Genomic DNA, 16,862 nt, shown 5'->3' with positions numbered 1-16,862 from the left:
GAAAATAAAATGGAATGTCATCCAAACCTAGAGAGGTTTTGTTTTGTTTTTTAATTTCTCTCATACATATCAATTATTTTTTTCCAAAGTTGTTATTTACGAAAGAAAAAAAAAAATAAATAAAACAAAACAAAAAAAAACCCTATTTGCTTAAATCCCTGAAATTTATTGTTCTTCACATAATAGATGAAGGGAGCTTAATGTTATTCTATCCAATAAAAAAAAGAGACTGCAAGATAATGCTCATGCCATATGTTTTAATGGATTTTATCGAGTTATAGATTGAAAGACAGGTTTGGATCTCATCTGGTTTTTATTGTAAAAATTACAGTTTGGATAGATTTTTATTTTTTTATTTTTTTAAATAGAACATCTGCAGTTTTGAAGACATAGCTGTGAGAGAGAGAGGAATGTGGAGAATTACATTTGCTCTAAATTCTTCAAATCTGTATGTTGAGGCTTTCATATGTAACCAGAGAAACTCCTGTCCAGCTAAGGATGTGGAATAACACAAGTCATGAAAAATTGCTGTATTTAAGAAAATTACATTCTTTTTTTTTTTTTTTTAAAGTAATATACTTATGAGAATCCCACCACATTTTTTTTTTTTTTTTCCTTAAATAATACTACAACATCATACATTTTGAGTATACGTTTTGTTCATCTTCACAGCATTCAGTGTGATGGGAAGTAGGGAACAGCAAATGAGGGTATTTGTGGACTGGAAGAGTCAGAGCTGTGGGCCAGTGTTCTGTGGCTTTTGGGTTTTGTCAGGTGGCTTGATAGGAAGTTGTGGGATCAGGGTTGGTTAGTGGGAAAGTTGGTGGCTTGTGTCTTATGTCTTGAGGGAACTGGTTCCCCTCTGTAGGATTATGAGGTAGGAGAGGAGGCTGTCTGTTTCCCCAAAGGGTCAGATGCTTACAGTGTCCCAGGTTGATGACATTGACTCTGGTGTTCACCTGAAGCCTGTGCCTTAAAGCCATTGGGCTCTTCTGGTTCAAATTGTGATTCCTGCATGTGCTGTAGTCCCAATAATGTTTTTTTGAGAATGATAATTTGCTTACCTGCAGTGAGTTCAGCTGAAAGGCTTGAAATTCAGAAAGATTAAGTGTGCTACAGTATTTATAGAAAACCAGTTCATGATGCCGAGCTTCAGAATCTGGAAGAGTTTTACTCATTAGAAAAGTAAAGGAATGTCCATACTATCTTCTTTTCAGCTACTTCTTTTCTGTATTTCTGTACTCTGTTTTTGATGTAGATTCTTCAGAATTGGATTTATACATCTCTTTCAGTCTGGAAAGTAGAATTACATTGTGCCTGATGTCAAAACCAAGTAAATGCAAGATGGAGCTTATGGTTGCATTTATTCGCTTATTCATGTGAGTTAATGCTTGAACACTAACAGTGCTCCCCCCCGTCCCCTCCTTGTTCTGTGGTCCAAATAAACTGTAGGTAGTATGCAGGATGAATGTTCCATAAATCAACAGAGGAGATACTAAGAGTATGGCCCAAACTGTTCTGAGATGCTGTAATGTGGTCTCTTGGCACCTTAGCTTTTGAGAGGGGGAAAATAAGATGTTGATCTGTGTCCACATAATCATTAGTTTGATGTTGTGAGTACTTGCTTGAAGCTTGACAAATGATACAGTAATACCGGTTAAGGCTAAGGAGCACAATAAAGCCGATTTCTAGCAATCTGTGTGCCTGAACAGGGCGTTATTCTGTACCAAAAAAAAAAAAAAAAAACAACCACACACACACAAAAAAAAAAAAACAACAACAACAAAAGAAAAAACATTATTTTGGGGAGTAAATGGTTCTCTGTGATTTCTTAGGAGCCCACAGTTCAATTTAGAAGCCTCTGGCTCAGTATGTTGACCCTGGTATGGTCCTCTCTTGGGCATTGTGGCTCAGTGACTTTGTAGCTTCTCTTTATTTTGACTTTGGCTACTCATTTTCTAGAAAAACGTGGGAAAAAAAATTGTTGGGTAAGTTATTTTATTCTAAGAATTAAGTAACTAAGGTTACTTAAGGCTTAAGGAAGTGTACTTTGATACATGCCTCTGTTAGAGTCTATCATGTTACAAACTTCTTTGGACATATCATACCTCACCTTATTTTTTTATTTGTTTATTTTTATTTTTTTACACTTTTTTGCTCTTCTTTCTGCTACTGATTTCTTAGATGCCTTCTTAGTTTGCTTGATCTGCCTGCTCAGCTTGGTGCTGCAGGAGCTCTGTTAGATGTCCTGGGGCAAGGCCTGCGGTGCTGCCCCTGAGCAGTGCAGAGCAGAATTTAGGGTCTGCTGGGACTTCCCTGCAAATGGCAGAACTCTTCACAGCAGCTGTTCTTACAGCTTAGTCCAGCTGCTCACAAAAATAGGCAAGTTATTTTTAAGTAAGTACTAATTCATTTTTCAGAGTGCAAACATGAAGCTGTCTCACTTCTCGGTTAACGTTTTTCCAGCCCTCTTAATGGAGCTGTTTTATGCTGTACTGCTCCCACTGGGTGTCGCCATTTTACCTGTGTATAGCTGCTTACAGCCAGGGACTGCTTCTCTTCTTGCAACTGCTCGCAAATCTCATCATTATTTAGTTTACATCATCTGTTCCACTTTTGAAAATAATGTAGGGTTTTATTTCCTTCCTCCATTCTAGTCTTGTTGTTAAGAAAATAGTGTCCAGCAAGGAACAAAAAGTGCAATAGGGTGTTGGTTGCTGAATAGTTGTGTAGAGTACATGTTTCGTTCAGGTGAGTCTTTTGCTTCCTGCACCATGCTCTGGCACCTTTCAGATGTGAGGAAACTTTGTTGTGAGTAAAACTGAATAATTTTGAAATCTGCTTCTGAATACAGCATAGTAGATGCAGAGAAACTTTTGTTTACAAAGTACAGTAGCTCCTGGTCTTTTATTCTTCACCTCTCTCAACACATATAATGACATGATGAGTAACAACTTTTTTCTTCCTTTCTATCTGTATGTCAGCGTTAAGCAACTTAAGCTGAGCAGTCTACTGGAGATCTATAAAGCAATGGAGAGTTGCCCAAGAAACTGCAAAATTAGAAGAGTGAAAATAAGTATGTGCAATGATATTTGCCAAATCCATACACATGACTTGGACAGGTATGTGTTGTTTCCTACCCACAGTGATAATTCCAGGACAGCTCTGACTACTGTGAAAGGCTATTAAACATTTGTGATTGTAATGATAAAATTAAAATAAATGTATTGTTTATGCAAATGCCTCACTTACCATTATTGCTGTCCCCCACTTCACTCCTTGTCTTCACTTCTAAGGGACAGGAGCATTCAGTGTGGGTCAAGAATTTGTTTTCAATGTTGAAAAGCATTGATCTATAGAAAGAAAGGTAACTGGGATAATCTCTTGCTTAAGATTTTGCCGTGGTTACAGTCTTGATATAGCTTATTTCCTGCCTATAATTTCGTGATCTTTTCTGGTTTGCTATTAAGTAAAACAGTAATATACAGTACAATACCATATGGAGTTTCAGAGCAGTTAAAAGACTTCTACATTATGTATTTTGTTATTACCATCCATTATTCTATCATTGCATTTATTTAATTCTTATTTCCACCATTTCACCATGAAGAGCATTCATTTCATGATTGGAATTCCTTTTGAGTTGCTTTTCTGTGGCTTAATCTATATCATCAGATTGGACTGTTGGACCATTTGGCTAAATGTCCTTAGTATAGCAGCAGCTCCCACTGTGAAACACCTGTGCTTAAGCAGTCTTAGAGAAATAAAACAGATGTTTTTGAAAGTTGCCTTAGAAAATTTTTATTTTCCCATTAAAAAAAAATAAAAAATCTTGTTGATAAACAGCATTAAGTGATGAAGAGGGCTTTCTTGTATACCATTTATTTGTAATTTTGGGATAATTAAAATCTATAAAAAGAATATTTCTAGGGGTAGGCTAATAGACTAAAGAAATGTTGAATTAAATCTGGATTTTAATAAGATTTAAAACTTATTTTGTTGGTTACGTATATCAGTCCACAAAATGAGAAATTGAATCATCTTGATTTTAGTCTCACAGAAAATAAACTCACCATGAAATGGTCTTCTGCTTTTTGGATACTTTTAGGGGATTAGCACATACAAGGAAACTTTTCTGAAAACCAAACTAGGCATGAACAAGGAGTTAGTGAGCTAGTGTGGCAAATTAACAATTTTCTTTTGAGCACTATTACATATTTAAGCAGTACCAGAAATATACCTACTGCTTTCTGCATCTAAAGAGAAGACAGATGAGTGACAATAGAAAAGGCATTAAAAAGCAGAGTGGGTATACTTTTATTAAGCATGCAAGTACGTGAAATACAGAATTCAGATATGTTCTTTGGCAGTATTTGAGATGTGAAAATAAAGGCCAACCATGCAGGGGCTTTGCTTAGATTCTTGAAAGGTGGGACTTCTGTCTAAGGGTCTGTGACAGACTCAAACTACTGAAATACCTAACCTAGATAAATTCCAGGGAAATTCAGCTTCCAGATCTCTGGTTTTCAGCAATCAATAGCAATTCAGACTTGATGGGATTGAGACAGGTCATATTTTCAGACATGAAAGGTTGAATGTCTTTCTGATGGACAGTAGTGGGACTTCTGTGGCAGAATCTGATGTAAAAGATAAGTAAATCTGAATATTGCAAGTGTAGTGGTGGAAGTCCAGTTACAATAATGTCTGATAATGACATTGCACAGCAGCATAAGAGAACTTGATGATTTTCTCCACTGTCATATAGATATGAAAGATAAAGAAGATAGCAAATACTTAGGCTTTTAAATCCTTCATTTCAGAAGTTTTTAAGTGTTTCCTTTAGTTCCCATTGCTTTATTGTTTAAAAAAAAAAAAACAAAAACAAAAAAACTCCAAAACTTCTGTTCCTTAATACCTCTCCATTTCCCTATATCGAGAATGTTTATATCATACCATATCATAGAATGGCCTGGGTTGAAAAGGACCACAATGATCATTTAGTTTCAACCCCCCTGCTATGTGCGGAGTCACCAACCACCAGACCAGGCTGCCCAGAGCCACATCCAGCCTGGCCTTGAATGCTTATGATATTATTAAGCTCTTCCAGTGGAATTTCTAAGCATGAACTTGAGGTATTCATTTACCTTGTTAAAGGAGAGCTAGTTTAATATTTCAGGTTATTTGTAGTATTTCAGCATAGTTAAAATTTGAGTCCTGCAAAAGTTATGACAAACATTAAAAGAGTAAGTTTTTGCTCTCACTGATTTGAAAGCGATCTGAAAATTATTTGACTACTTTCTTTTTGGATTTGTTCATTGCCATAGAAGCTAATGTGTGTATCCAAAGTCATCAAGTAACCCTGTGGTTTTTCAAAGCTGGTGGTGAACTGAGTAGTACGCTGACCTTTTTGGACTTTGGAAGTTTGGAAAAGGAATTCATGTGGTTTAGGATCTGTCTAAGGCAAGAATAAGATACACAGCACTTCTACAGCCATTCTGTGCCTTGGAGTTTCTACATACCCACTTCCTTCACATCATAAAAAATAAAAATTAGAACTTCTACCAAGTAGCAGCACAACACACTGGTAGCTGGCAGGGCTGTGGCTAGACAATATATGAAATGGCTTTGCTGTAAAGCCGCTGTCTGCAGAGACAATGGAAGAGTTAATCTTACATTTTCTTCGTTCATTCATGTGTTTTTCTTCAGGACACTTAATGGTGTTGAGAAATTTTGTCATCTTAGATTTTGCTCGTTGTCTTTTAAGATCAGGCTGATAATTTTACCGTTGTGACTCTTCCAAATCATGATATAGTCTGTGTGCAATATTATGAAGATGAATATACTGTTGGCATTGTGTTGCATTATATTTTTTTCATACCTGCAGCATAGCTGTAATAAGATAGAAAGTGAAAGTTTTTCTTTGTATTCTGTTATGTTGTTAGTTCCAATCTCAGAAAATTTTCTTCCGGTTCCTACTGATCTACTTCTGATCCTTGATCTTTGGACATCTTATTCTTATATCTTCTTCTGTTTTCCCTTTGCTTTATTCTTGTTTCAGTCTCTCGCCAGTGCCATTTTTCAGCTACAAGGGGGACTTTTTAAAAATTAAAATGATAATAATAAGTGTTTGTTTGTACAGCCAGCTTCTTTCGTATAGCGCTTTGATCATCTTTCATATGTGTTAAAGCAGAAGCCGTATGTGCAGTTGTGCAGATTTGCTCAAAAGAGCACTCTGTGAAGCTCAAACTGTAAGCATGGCTGCTGATTCCTTTGTTCTTGAGTAATTCCCTAGATTAGCTGATTCCACTCAGCAACTGTGAGCGGTAGGAAGAGCAACAAGTAGGTTACAAAACCAGTGGGACTTCATAACTTAACCCCTAGAAACTTGTTTTTCATTTCTCTTTCCAATAAGCACTTTTGCCGTGAAGAATCACAAAACTGGAATTCAAATAAAATCATTCTAGACCTTACTGAAAGAAAAAGTGTTACCCTATCATTTAAATTAGGTCCTGTATCTCTGAGTTTCTCTTGTTCTTTAATTAGGAATGCCCAAATGATTGAATAACAGGAGGTTCTGTACAGTTCAGATGGTTAACTCACCCTTTTTCCTGGGTAAATTATACATTTTTCAAATTGTTTGTGTATTTGCCTCCCGAAAATAAATAATTGAATCAGTGTTTTGCCACTTGAGGAAAAAAAATCATTATGTAGAAATGGTTTCAGCTGTAAAAACGTGTCCTCCCTATTGTGTGTTGTCCTTTCTCAAAGTGCGTTTGTATTTGCCTTCTTTTCTCTAAAGATGAACAGTGGAAAAGGGATTTTATTTTGTTTCTATTTTATCTGTGAAAAAGGAAGTTTAAATGTTATTTAAATCCTCCCAAATCATTGAGAATGCATGATATTTTACTGACTTTACAAATTAAAATTCCACTCAAATAATTGTTTGTTTTCTGTAAAAAGTACTTGGAAACCTGCCTAGCGATCTGGTGCTGGGTTCTGTGAGCAACCTGTGAGAAAGTGGCATTTAGTTCTGAGACCCACGTTCTTGTTCTCTTGCAAATGCTGTTGTGGGGGCATACAGCTGCTCTGCTTGAGCAGAGCGTTGAAGTGAGAGCTGTGATGATTTCTCACTCTTGGAGACTGCTGGAGTCATGGGGAGTTTATTCAAAGTAGCTTGACGTTTTCATACAAGTTCTGGGTAAGCTTGGAGATAACAGCCAGTGTGAGGGAACAGTTGCATTTACATGGACAAAGGATTCCTTTTGATGAGAATTTGCCGTGTATCCCACCTGAGGATTTTGCATTATGCAGTTATGCTCAGCACCAGCATGCTTCAAAGTGTCTCCCTCCTAGCAGAATGAAGTCTAGAGTACCAGCTTGTAATTGGGAGCCATAGTCCTATATTGGCTTGATCTCTACATGGGACTGGCCAGTGGTGCTGGATTTATTGCTTGTAAAGATGTGATATGCACTTGCAGTCCTGCAAGTATATTGGATTGTAGTAAATTAAACCCAGAGCCTCCTTTGTTTGTGCTAGGCCACAGAGAGGAATGAAGGCCCAGGCACACTCTGACAGGCGAGGTTGCCCAGAGTGATCAGATAGCCTTCCCAGCTTGTATTGTATGTCTGAGCTTCAGGTACAAAGACTAAATTTCAGCAGTAGGCCTTTGGTGTAGCTAATTGACTTTATGAAATGCTTTGAGAAATGAGTAAATAATACTTCTTGCTGCATGTACCATTTCTGTTTGTGATGCTGCTGACTGACTTAGTGAAGTCACTTAGAAGATCTGATGTGAGCTGGGATGGAGGGGTTAAGTAGAATAGGAAGTTGATGTGGATATGAACAGCTTCAGTCATGAGCTCATGTCTAGACTCTGTGCGTGAGTAGTCTCATGGCACTTCTTTCTGCCCTGGCCACTTTTCACTCTGGTGCTTAAGCAGGAGGTAAGAAGTTAAAAAGGGCAGCAACACATTCTCAGTGCACTCAGATTCAAATTCTGCTAAGCTTGATACCGTGGCCTTCATCACAGTTTGTTTCCTTCCAAACCAACAAGCTACTAATCAACCATACTGTTCAAACAACTGGGCCAGAGTGAGGAAGTGATGGTCTTTTAGTTCTGTTACTTGTAGCTTGGAAAAATCCTATGCTGCAACTAGTCAAATCCAGAAAATAATTTGTTTGACCTGTAGTGGCAAGAGAGGGGAGAGTAAGTGTTTCACATGCTGTACCAAAGTTTTATCATGCCTCTGGTAGCTATTTTATTCTTTGCACGGGACTCCTCCTGTGGTTCTGAGAGGTCTTGAGCTGGGTCTTTGGAGTCTGAGAGAGATAGAGTTGATCGACTTTCTCATAAATGAGATGGAAGGAGCTTGCTCTATTAGAGGGTAAGCTGAAACTAAGGCATGCTTTGCCTGAGCGTACCATGAGGTTAAAGCACCTTGCTTCAGACAGAGGATGCTCAAGGTAAACAGTTTATAGAAACAGGGCTGGAGAAGGAAGGACTAAAGTTTGTGCAGTTAATGTTTTCTGCTCAAGCTGTGCCTGTTTTCGTAGTTGTATGTGTTCTGCAGATGTATAATAGAACATGTAACAAAAAAATGTAAGTGGTCCTAATTGTTTTCTATTTGAAGAACTGTTTATGATCAGTTAACTTGAATAAAAGCTGGTTTAATTGGCTGACTTCTATTTTTTATTTTAAATGGCTCTGTGAGATAAAAGTTAAGACATTTCAATCCCTTCTCTAGGAGCTCTAAATTATCATTTTACATTTTGCCTCCAAATCTGTAGTGTGGCTGTACATAAAACACTGTTCGTTGCATCGTTGTTTCACAGCAACCAGAAAAATTAGGGTTTTCCTTTGGCAAACTCTGCTAGCAGATGCATAGTGTAAACTGATAAAACAATGTTCACTTTTCTAAAAACTTGTTTCTAAACTGCATCTTGTGAAGCAAGTGGTGGCTGGAAGCACTTGTGTGGAAAGTAGGATCTGTTGCATTTTACCAGGGTAGTGAGGTCTTGGTCGCTTGTGCCAATAATTTCATTCTTTCATAACTCTTGGAAGAGGGATTTGGCATTTAGTGTTCTAAGCAACTCACTGTGATCCTTTTTTTTTTTTTTTTTTTTTTTTCCTTCCCCATAGTAATATTCTTTTAAATGTGGTTATTCTTTTCCCTTCCTGTCTGAAATCATCTTGCTGTATTTGTTTTTGTATTCATTTTGTTTCGCAGTTGTATCTCAGTAAGAAAGGTGTTAATTCATAGTTGAGTATGTAATGTTAGGAGAAGTAAAGAGCTATGCAATTCTCATGAAAAGTGCTATGAATGCAAGTTGTTATTGCATACTCAAGTATTAAAATGAAAACAGAAATACAGAGATTCTTGTTTGAATGTAGGCCACAGCAGGAAGGTGATGTTGAGTGGTGCAGAAAAATCAACAGTGATAAATAACAGTTAGAGAAGGGAGCTTTTCAGAATGAGAATTGACAAAATCTGTTTAGGGAACAAATGAGGCAATGTCTATAGTGACACTTTACTCCTGGCTTTGCTGGGTGTGATTGTAGGCTAGATAAGGAAATGGATCAAGGTGAAGGTGATTACAAGGCATGGAGACTGCTGACATTTAAGAGAGCAGATGATAGAGAAGAAAGGAGGAAGAGAGCCAAGAATTGAAGCTGAAGGAGGAGGATGGACTGTGGAACTGGCAAACGGTAGTACATGAGCCTCATGCAGAAGCAGCTGGAAATGGGCAACTGTAAGGTATCTAGTGATGCAGTTGTGACCACAAATTTGAAGAGTGAGAAGATTTCCAGTCTTCTGGGGCTTACTAGCATCTTAGGGAGAGGAGAAATTAAGAGGGAGAGAATGTGCTTTGATTGCCAGGGTCCACCCCTTCCCACACCTCGTTTAAGGGTTGGTAGTGGAGGTGAAGGCATCTCTTTGCCAAAGATACCTGCAGACCTGAGGCCTTCCAAAGGTAAGCAGCTCTTTTCCTTCATTTCTGCATCCATGGCTGCTGCATTTGGGTTCATTCTCATTTGCTGTAACCAAAGACTTTGCCACCCTGCAATTATTGTCCCACTATAGCATACAAATACAGAAAGAGGAAATGGTCCTCTGCCTAGTATTTTCTTTTTTATTGGTTGGTAAGTAATAGTATTTTACAATATGATAAAGAATGCTCTATTGTATCTGGAAATAAGGAGTTTTTTTCAGCTTTATTATTAAATGTTTGTCTTATTCTATAATCATTGCATTAATACATCTCCTAAAATGCTCTTTAGAAAATCTCTTATGAATGATGCTTGGAAGGATTTACATGATATTGAAGGCATTCCTGCAGGCAACATTTTACTCCAAAATGTTCTAACATTATTAATAATGTATAAGTGTAGCGAGTTTACATTAAAAGCAAGCCTTAGACTAGGTCATTTTTAATCGGTGCAACAATTCCTACATGGCAGTCAGTATTACAATAAGCCCGTAAAAATGGAGGGAGAAGAATATACATGTACTGGACTTTTGGAGGCTAGATAACCTTTTCATTACTGACATGAGCCTATTCATTTTAGATTGCTTACTGTGGCATGGTATTAAAAATTGGTTGCCTGTAATAAAGCTCAGACTTGATATAAGATAAGTCAGAGGGGTAATGGAGAGTAGATAGTGGATAATGGTAATAAAAATTTCTTACTTTATTCAAGATCATTTAAGGTAATAGTGCTCGCTTGTTGTTACAGATGTAACAGTCTCTCTCTGGATCACCTTGGGGAACTTTTCCTGTATACAATGAGACTCCAAAGAGTACAAAGCAGTTATTTATTGGTTAGCAAACATAAAAGACAAGTAGGATGTACTGGGCTTCTAGGCTAGGCGTTAGCATGCTTGTGATCCCCAGGAGGATAGCTGCAGAGTCTGCTGGCCAGGCAGAGCCTAGAAGAGAGCTGGTCTTCAGTGCTTTGAAGTTGCTGTCTTCCACCTGCTTACTTTTTCTTCCTGTGAGATTTTTATACCACTTATGTCAGTGTTTTTTCTTTTGAATCCTTGTCTGGTAACAATCCAGCCTTGACAGCCCTACCTTCTTTTTTGCACTTGTACCTTTCTTATCGTGCATGACTGTGCTGTGTATTTTCTCCAAGGTCTGTCTCATAGCTTAGCTCATTTCCTTAGAAGTCTGAGGCAGGGTTATGAAACTGTGCTGTATCAGTGCTAGACCTTGAATCACAGACAGCTGAACCCTGGAGAGACAGATCACACAGCAGAAATGTTACATGCTGAGGTCAAATATTGTCAAACATTAGATGAGGAACTTAAATGAAATTAATTATTCCTGAATTTCTGAGTTCCACAGTTCACTATTTGGGAACCTGATAGAGTTCTAAGGTTGTCTTTAATTCATTCACTACAATTGATTGTAATGCTGAACGTTTTGAGGCCATAATTGTGTTGTAGTTATTTCAGGTGTTAATGGTATGTTCTAGAAATGCAGTCTAAACAGGTAGCAAACACTACTTCTTGCCTTAAATGCTCAGTTTGCATCTCCTGCAGATCTTTTTTAAAATCTTCTGGATACACAACCTACAATTGTCCTTTCTTCTGTTCTAGGTAATGGGCCTCATCACGATCGAAGTTGTGTTTATAACCAGAGCAACATAGTTGATGGAGTTTACTGCCTCCCAATAGCACACTGGATTGAAGTCTCCGGGCATACTGATGAGATGAAACATACAACTGACTTCTATTTTAATATTGCAGGACATCAAGCTATCCATTACTCAAGGTAAAAGATAAGTCTGAGACTTGTCTAGTGTCAAATATTGAAACGGGGAATCAACATGACATCAAAAAAAAACTTTGAATTAGAAGCAATGAGTGGCAGCAGTTCCTCAGAAAATTTGAATAAAGATTAAACACTTCTTTGCAATTAGGTATTGTGTTTCTGCAATAAAAAGGGGGGGATTCTGTACTCAAGAACACCAGCCTATGTGGAACTGTTAGTTGTGTCACATAAGAAAATGTTTATCTCAGTAATTTAGTGTCTGTAAATATGCATCTTTATAATAAATGTGTGTGTTGGGGATTATTTTGCTGAAGTACATCATCTGGGGAAAAATATACAGGGTGTCATATTATTGCTTATGTGTGAAAGCAGTTAGTGACATCCCTTATAGGTATGTGTATGCATCTTGAACATAGTGTATGTGATCTCTTTTCTTTTTTTTTTTTTAAAAAAAAAAAGCTAAAATTTAAGGATGTCTTAGAATTTATGTTCTTCCCTGGAGTTCAGTAGAGCCCAACTGATTCCCACAACTTCTTGAGTCCAGAAGACTCATGTAAGCTTGGATTCTTGTAATCATAGCTTGTCTTTGAAGTACTGGGTTCAAGAAGTGCTGCTAGAGACACTGCTTTGTGAGGAAAAGCAGAATGAGAAGATACAAAGACCTCCAAAGCACGCACTGAAAAAGTCTGTCATGCCTCACTGCTGACTCACCAGTGAAACCTGCTGGCCTGAATTAAGAACCAGCAATACTTGAAGAGAGTATGCACCCTTTGGGGCTGCACATAAAGCAGAGGTTGTGTTTAGAACAGCAGTCTTAATACTGGTGACTGGCAGTATGCACCAAGGATTTGGGGACCATTTGTAATTTTGTCCCTGTCTCCAGTTCTGGATATGGTAAGAGATTTTGATTAACAGTGGTTGCATTGCTGACAACCCTGATATGGCACCTGGTGCTGATGTTGGCTATAGAGCGGGTTAATGATCCTAAAGGGTTACCTATTGTTTGAAGAAGTCAAAGTCTGTACTTTCACTGAATCTTGGCATTCCTTTGTGTGAATTTCTCTGGATTATTCTTTCGCTATGCTAGCTTTACTGTCTTGTCTCTTCCCTCTGCTGTTTTGTTTGAACTCTGACAGAATGGAAGAAGCAGAATTTTTTTCTCATGAGACTTGCAGTGAACAAAGGAAAGATATTTTTTTTTTCCCCTTGGTATCTTTTGGAATATTATAGATTCATAAACACTGTTAGGCATATGCAGGTATGGATGTGACTTGGTACTGTTTCCTGGGGACTCCCTCAAGCTATGTAATACTCCTGACAGAGTGTTATCTGTATCTTAAGCATCCGTTTCCAGCATCCTGTCAGAGAAGTGATCTTGTTTCCTCCAAAACTTGTCAATCCCAAATAATCTTCACTTGGCAGAGAAAGTTTGTGAGAAAAAGGAACAGCTATCAGAAGGAGAATACATAAGCACCAAAGGCTAACTTATCTTCCTTCCCAGAGGCAGCAGTGATCCATTTAATACTGCCTTATCTGCATGCCTGTATGTTTCCAAAATGAGGTAAAAACCTGCAGGTTGCACTAAAGAATATTTTGAGTAAATTTTCTGTGTTAGGTAGTCATTTCCCAATGAGGATCTCGTGTTTGCCTCTTGCATACACATATCTCCATTTCAAGACAGTATTATATAGAGAGCTTCAGTAAGTAATTCTTATCTCCTATCTTTAAGCTTTATTAAGTGAGCATATCCCGTAACAGGGCTGTTGCATAATTCTTAATACTTTGAAGATATGCAGCCTTAAATGACTTTTTAGTTATTAACAGCTGGGGACAGATTCACACACCCAATCATTATAACAAAGCAGTCCAATGTTACTGGCTAGTTAATTTTTTTTGTTTGTTTGAACAGTTAAAGTGAGCTGATAAAAATTCATTTATTTTTTTACAGTGGTTACTGTGGATATTAGCATCAACAAAACAGGAAAAAAAAAAAAAAAACAAAAGCAAATGAAACCAAAGAATGAGTCTTTCTGTGTTTACAGCTGAAAGCTTGCTGTATGGTCTGGTCTTAGTTCCATCTGAGATTATATTTTCTGAGGTTATTAGATACTAGTACTATGGGGATCTTTAGGAGCACGAATTCTGAGTAATTCCACCAGCTGTAAGATCTTTATATAGCAGCGGTAGCTGGAAAGAAGTTTGTTATCAGGGAAGGCTTTTGACATGGTACTGATCTGTTACATTAAATAGGATTGCCATGTGCAAATCAGGTGGAGAGGAAAGTTTATCTCTATCAAACTGACCTCCCGCATGAGCTGCTTAAATGATTCTGCTTGCCATCTGTCTAATCACAATGATTAAAAGTAGTTGTTCTTAGCTTCACTACCACCTTGTTTCTTCAAAAAACATGTGCTTAAATTTTAAATGAGATGTAGCAGTATGAGATGTTGTCGGAAGTCATGCTGAATAATGCTGAGGCTGACAGCTTTGAGGAATCATATTTGTCTTAATGATGTGTATGTACTCATAAATGAGTGAACTTATATTTAAATTTACATTTTGAGAACTCAGTTTGTGTTGATAACTCAGGTTGGAGAGTGTATGGTGCATTTTTTTAAGAATAATAGGATGTGAATTCTTTTTTAAGTGTGAAATTGAGTTCAGCCGCAGTTACAGAGTTGTGACTGATACCTGTGTAGTGTTAGTGTCCACTTCTTTTGGAAATGTAATGACATGCATTACTTAAATCTGATTCAGAAAAAAATAACAGTCCCTTTTTCTTTTATGTTAAGTATTAATGCAATAAGGACAGAAGAATTAATTTAGGACACAGTCATTTCCCAAATAAGAGTTTCGTCATCTTTTTCTGGGAGAAGATGGCTTCAGAAGATCTCTAAAAATGGGTCATTTCAGCACTGTTTCAATTCCATTTGTGAAAGATGGAACTTCCTAATTTGAAAGTGTTGCATGTCTTAATATTTATTTTAAAAACTCTGCAATTCTCAGAAGAATGGCTTTGTATGAGATTGGAGGAGTGACACCTGGAATATCAAACTCCTTAAATAAAATGTTGGAGACAGTGATGCCTGATGACAGAATTTGGTAATACAGGAAGGTGTATCATTGGGAGAAAAGGCCATCTAGATACAGTTTTCTATTATTAGAATGATTTTATGTCCCTAATTTGATATTTACTATCCTCCCACCTCTGAGAATTGCCACAAAAAGGAAAGTTAGCAATTATCATCAGAATATTGCTTTAATGCCTCAAAAAGGTAAACAAGAATTATACTTTAAACATCCAGTTAATTGTGTCTTATTGCTTGAAATTGAATATCTAGTGTCATTTAAGGTGGTCCGGAGTTTACTGTCAGTCCTCCAGCTGGTGCAATGCAGGAACATCATTTTTTATACCTCTTTGGTCACATCTGCGAGTGCCACACAGATGTTCCAGTTGCTACAGGACATCTGGGATGTTAGGAAGGCTGAGCATGAACAATTAATTGAGCACTGCTGTGGCAGAGGACACCTCAGGTCTAGGAACCTTCATCTTTCCCTAGCCTGCATTAATGAATGATATTCATTTCAGTTCAGTCTGAGGCCAGAATTACCTTTGAATTGTGCAACTGGAAAAACACAGAAGAGAGCGCTTTTACTTGCTTTTTAATGGGAGAGTTTCTCTTCTGTCTTAACTGTTTTTAATTCATTTGAAAAATGAAATACCCTTCTATATTGTGTCATTCTAAAGTAATTCTTTTATTACTGAATTATTTAAAAAAATAAAAGAAGCTTTAACGAAGAAGCTGTCATTTAAAAAAAAAAAAAACCTACAGTGCAGTGAACTGTGCTACTGGTAGAAAGCTGCACTGATACCTTATTCCTACGTTATAAACTAAGAGATGATGATGTCTACTGAGATTACAGCAATTAGCATTAAAAGCTGAGAGCTAGCTGTCCCCTGTGCCTGGAGAAGACTTGTGGTAACAATATTAGAGAAAAGAATAAGAAATAATGAGCTACAGATCAAAAGTTTTCCATTGTATTCTAGCACAATAATCCTGATTAAAAATACTTAACATAATAGCAGTTTGTGCTTTGATTTCAGTACTGGAAGCTCTAATTGTGAAGTTATCTGGCCTTTTTGTACATTAAAAAACTAAAATATTCTAAGCCACGTTTTGTGACATGCATATCCCATAAATTAGGACATCTGACCACTTGTTTAAATATGCTTTCATTATACCTAGCTATAAACTAGTCTGAATTAGATCCACAGTTTACTTATCAGTGAGAATAATCTTTTATAAAATGGTTTAAAAATAGTTTTGAGTTTTTGTCCCATGTATATCTTCAAGTTTTTCATTGTCGCCCTCAATCAGAACTATGAAATGCTTTTACTAGTCTCTGGATGGGAAGAAAACATTTCAAATCAGTGTAAGAAGTGATTTTTTTTTTTTTTTTTTTAGCAGTTTTCTATTCAAGTTCTTGAAAATGTAGAATATGTATAATGAGTTTATCTGAGGGAAGAGAACCATATTGTAAGCTCTTGGTAAGAACTTTACCAATTTTTAAAGTCCTTGTCTGATTGTATTTATCTCTGGAGAGGTAGTGAACACACTTTTTTTTTTTCCTGCATTTGTTAGCTATTAAAAATAAATATAATTTTGTCTGTCAGAGGGATGGCATAAACTTTATGAGGTCTGTGCAGTGCCACTGCTGGACTGTCAACCTGGGAATGGCAAAAACAAAATGGGATCACTATAAGGATCCACGTCAGCACAACGCTCAGAAGGGCAGCAGTTGTTAGAGGGAGTTCTAGAGTACTAGAAACCAAATTATGTATATATATGTAAGTTGAGCATGGCTGAGTGTGCTTCGAAGCAGCTAGGTGAAGTTGGCGAATTTCCAAAATTGTACTTATCACCGGGATCAAGAATTACATTGATAATATTAAACAATAGGTACTATATGCTGAGTGCAGATGTACCTGGTAGGAAGTCTGTAGCTGAGCTGAACTGAGTGCTGTGACACGGCAGGGGCAGAGGAAGCTGCAAACAAAGACCGGCTACTGTTTCGTGGAAATAAA

General features: G+C 37.2%; 1 protein-coding gene across 1 annotated transcript in view; it reads left to right on the top strand.

The window, feature by feature from the left end:
- Positions 1–16,862, top strand: part of EPM2A (EPM2A glucan phosphatase, laforin) — a 52,221-nt gene that overhangs the window by 15,450 nt on the left and 19,909 nt on the right. The window contains exon 2 of the mRNA XM_085216978.1: positions 11,602–11,776. Within this exon, the coding sequence (XP_085073104.1) occupies positions 11,602–11,776 (175 nt within the window). The remainder of the gene's footprint in view (positions 1–11,601; positions 11,777–16,862) is intronic.

The sequence above is a fragment of the Meleagris gallopavo genome, chromosome 2, assembly GCF_905368555.1.
Source record: "Meleagris gallopavo chromosome 2, MGAL_WU_HG_1.1, whole genome shotgun sequence".
In the NCBI taxonomy this organism is placed as follows: domain Eukaryota; kingdom Metazoa; phylum Chordata; class Aves; order Galliformes; family Phasianidae; genus Meleagris; species Meleagris gallopavo.
The sequence above is the reverse complement of the archived record's forward strand: the minus strand, read 5'-3'. Positions and strand labels throughout refer to the sequence as shown.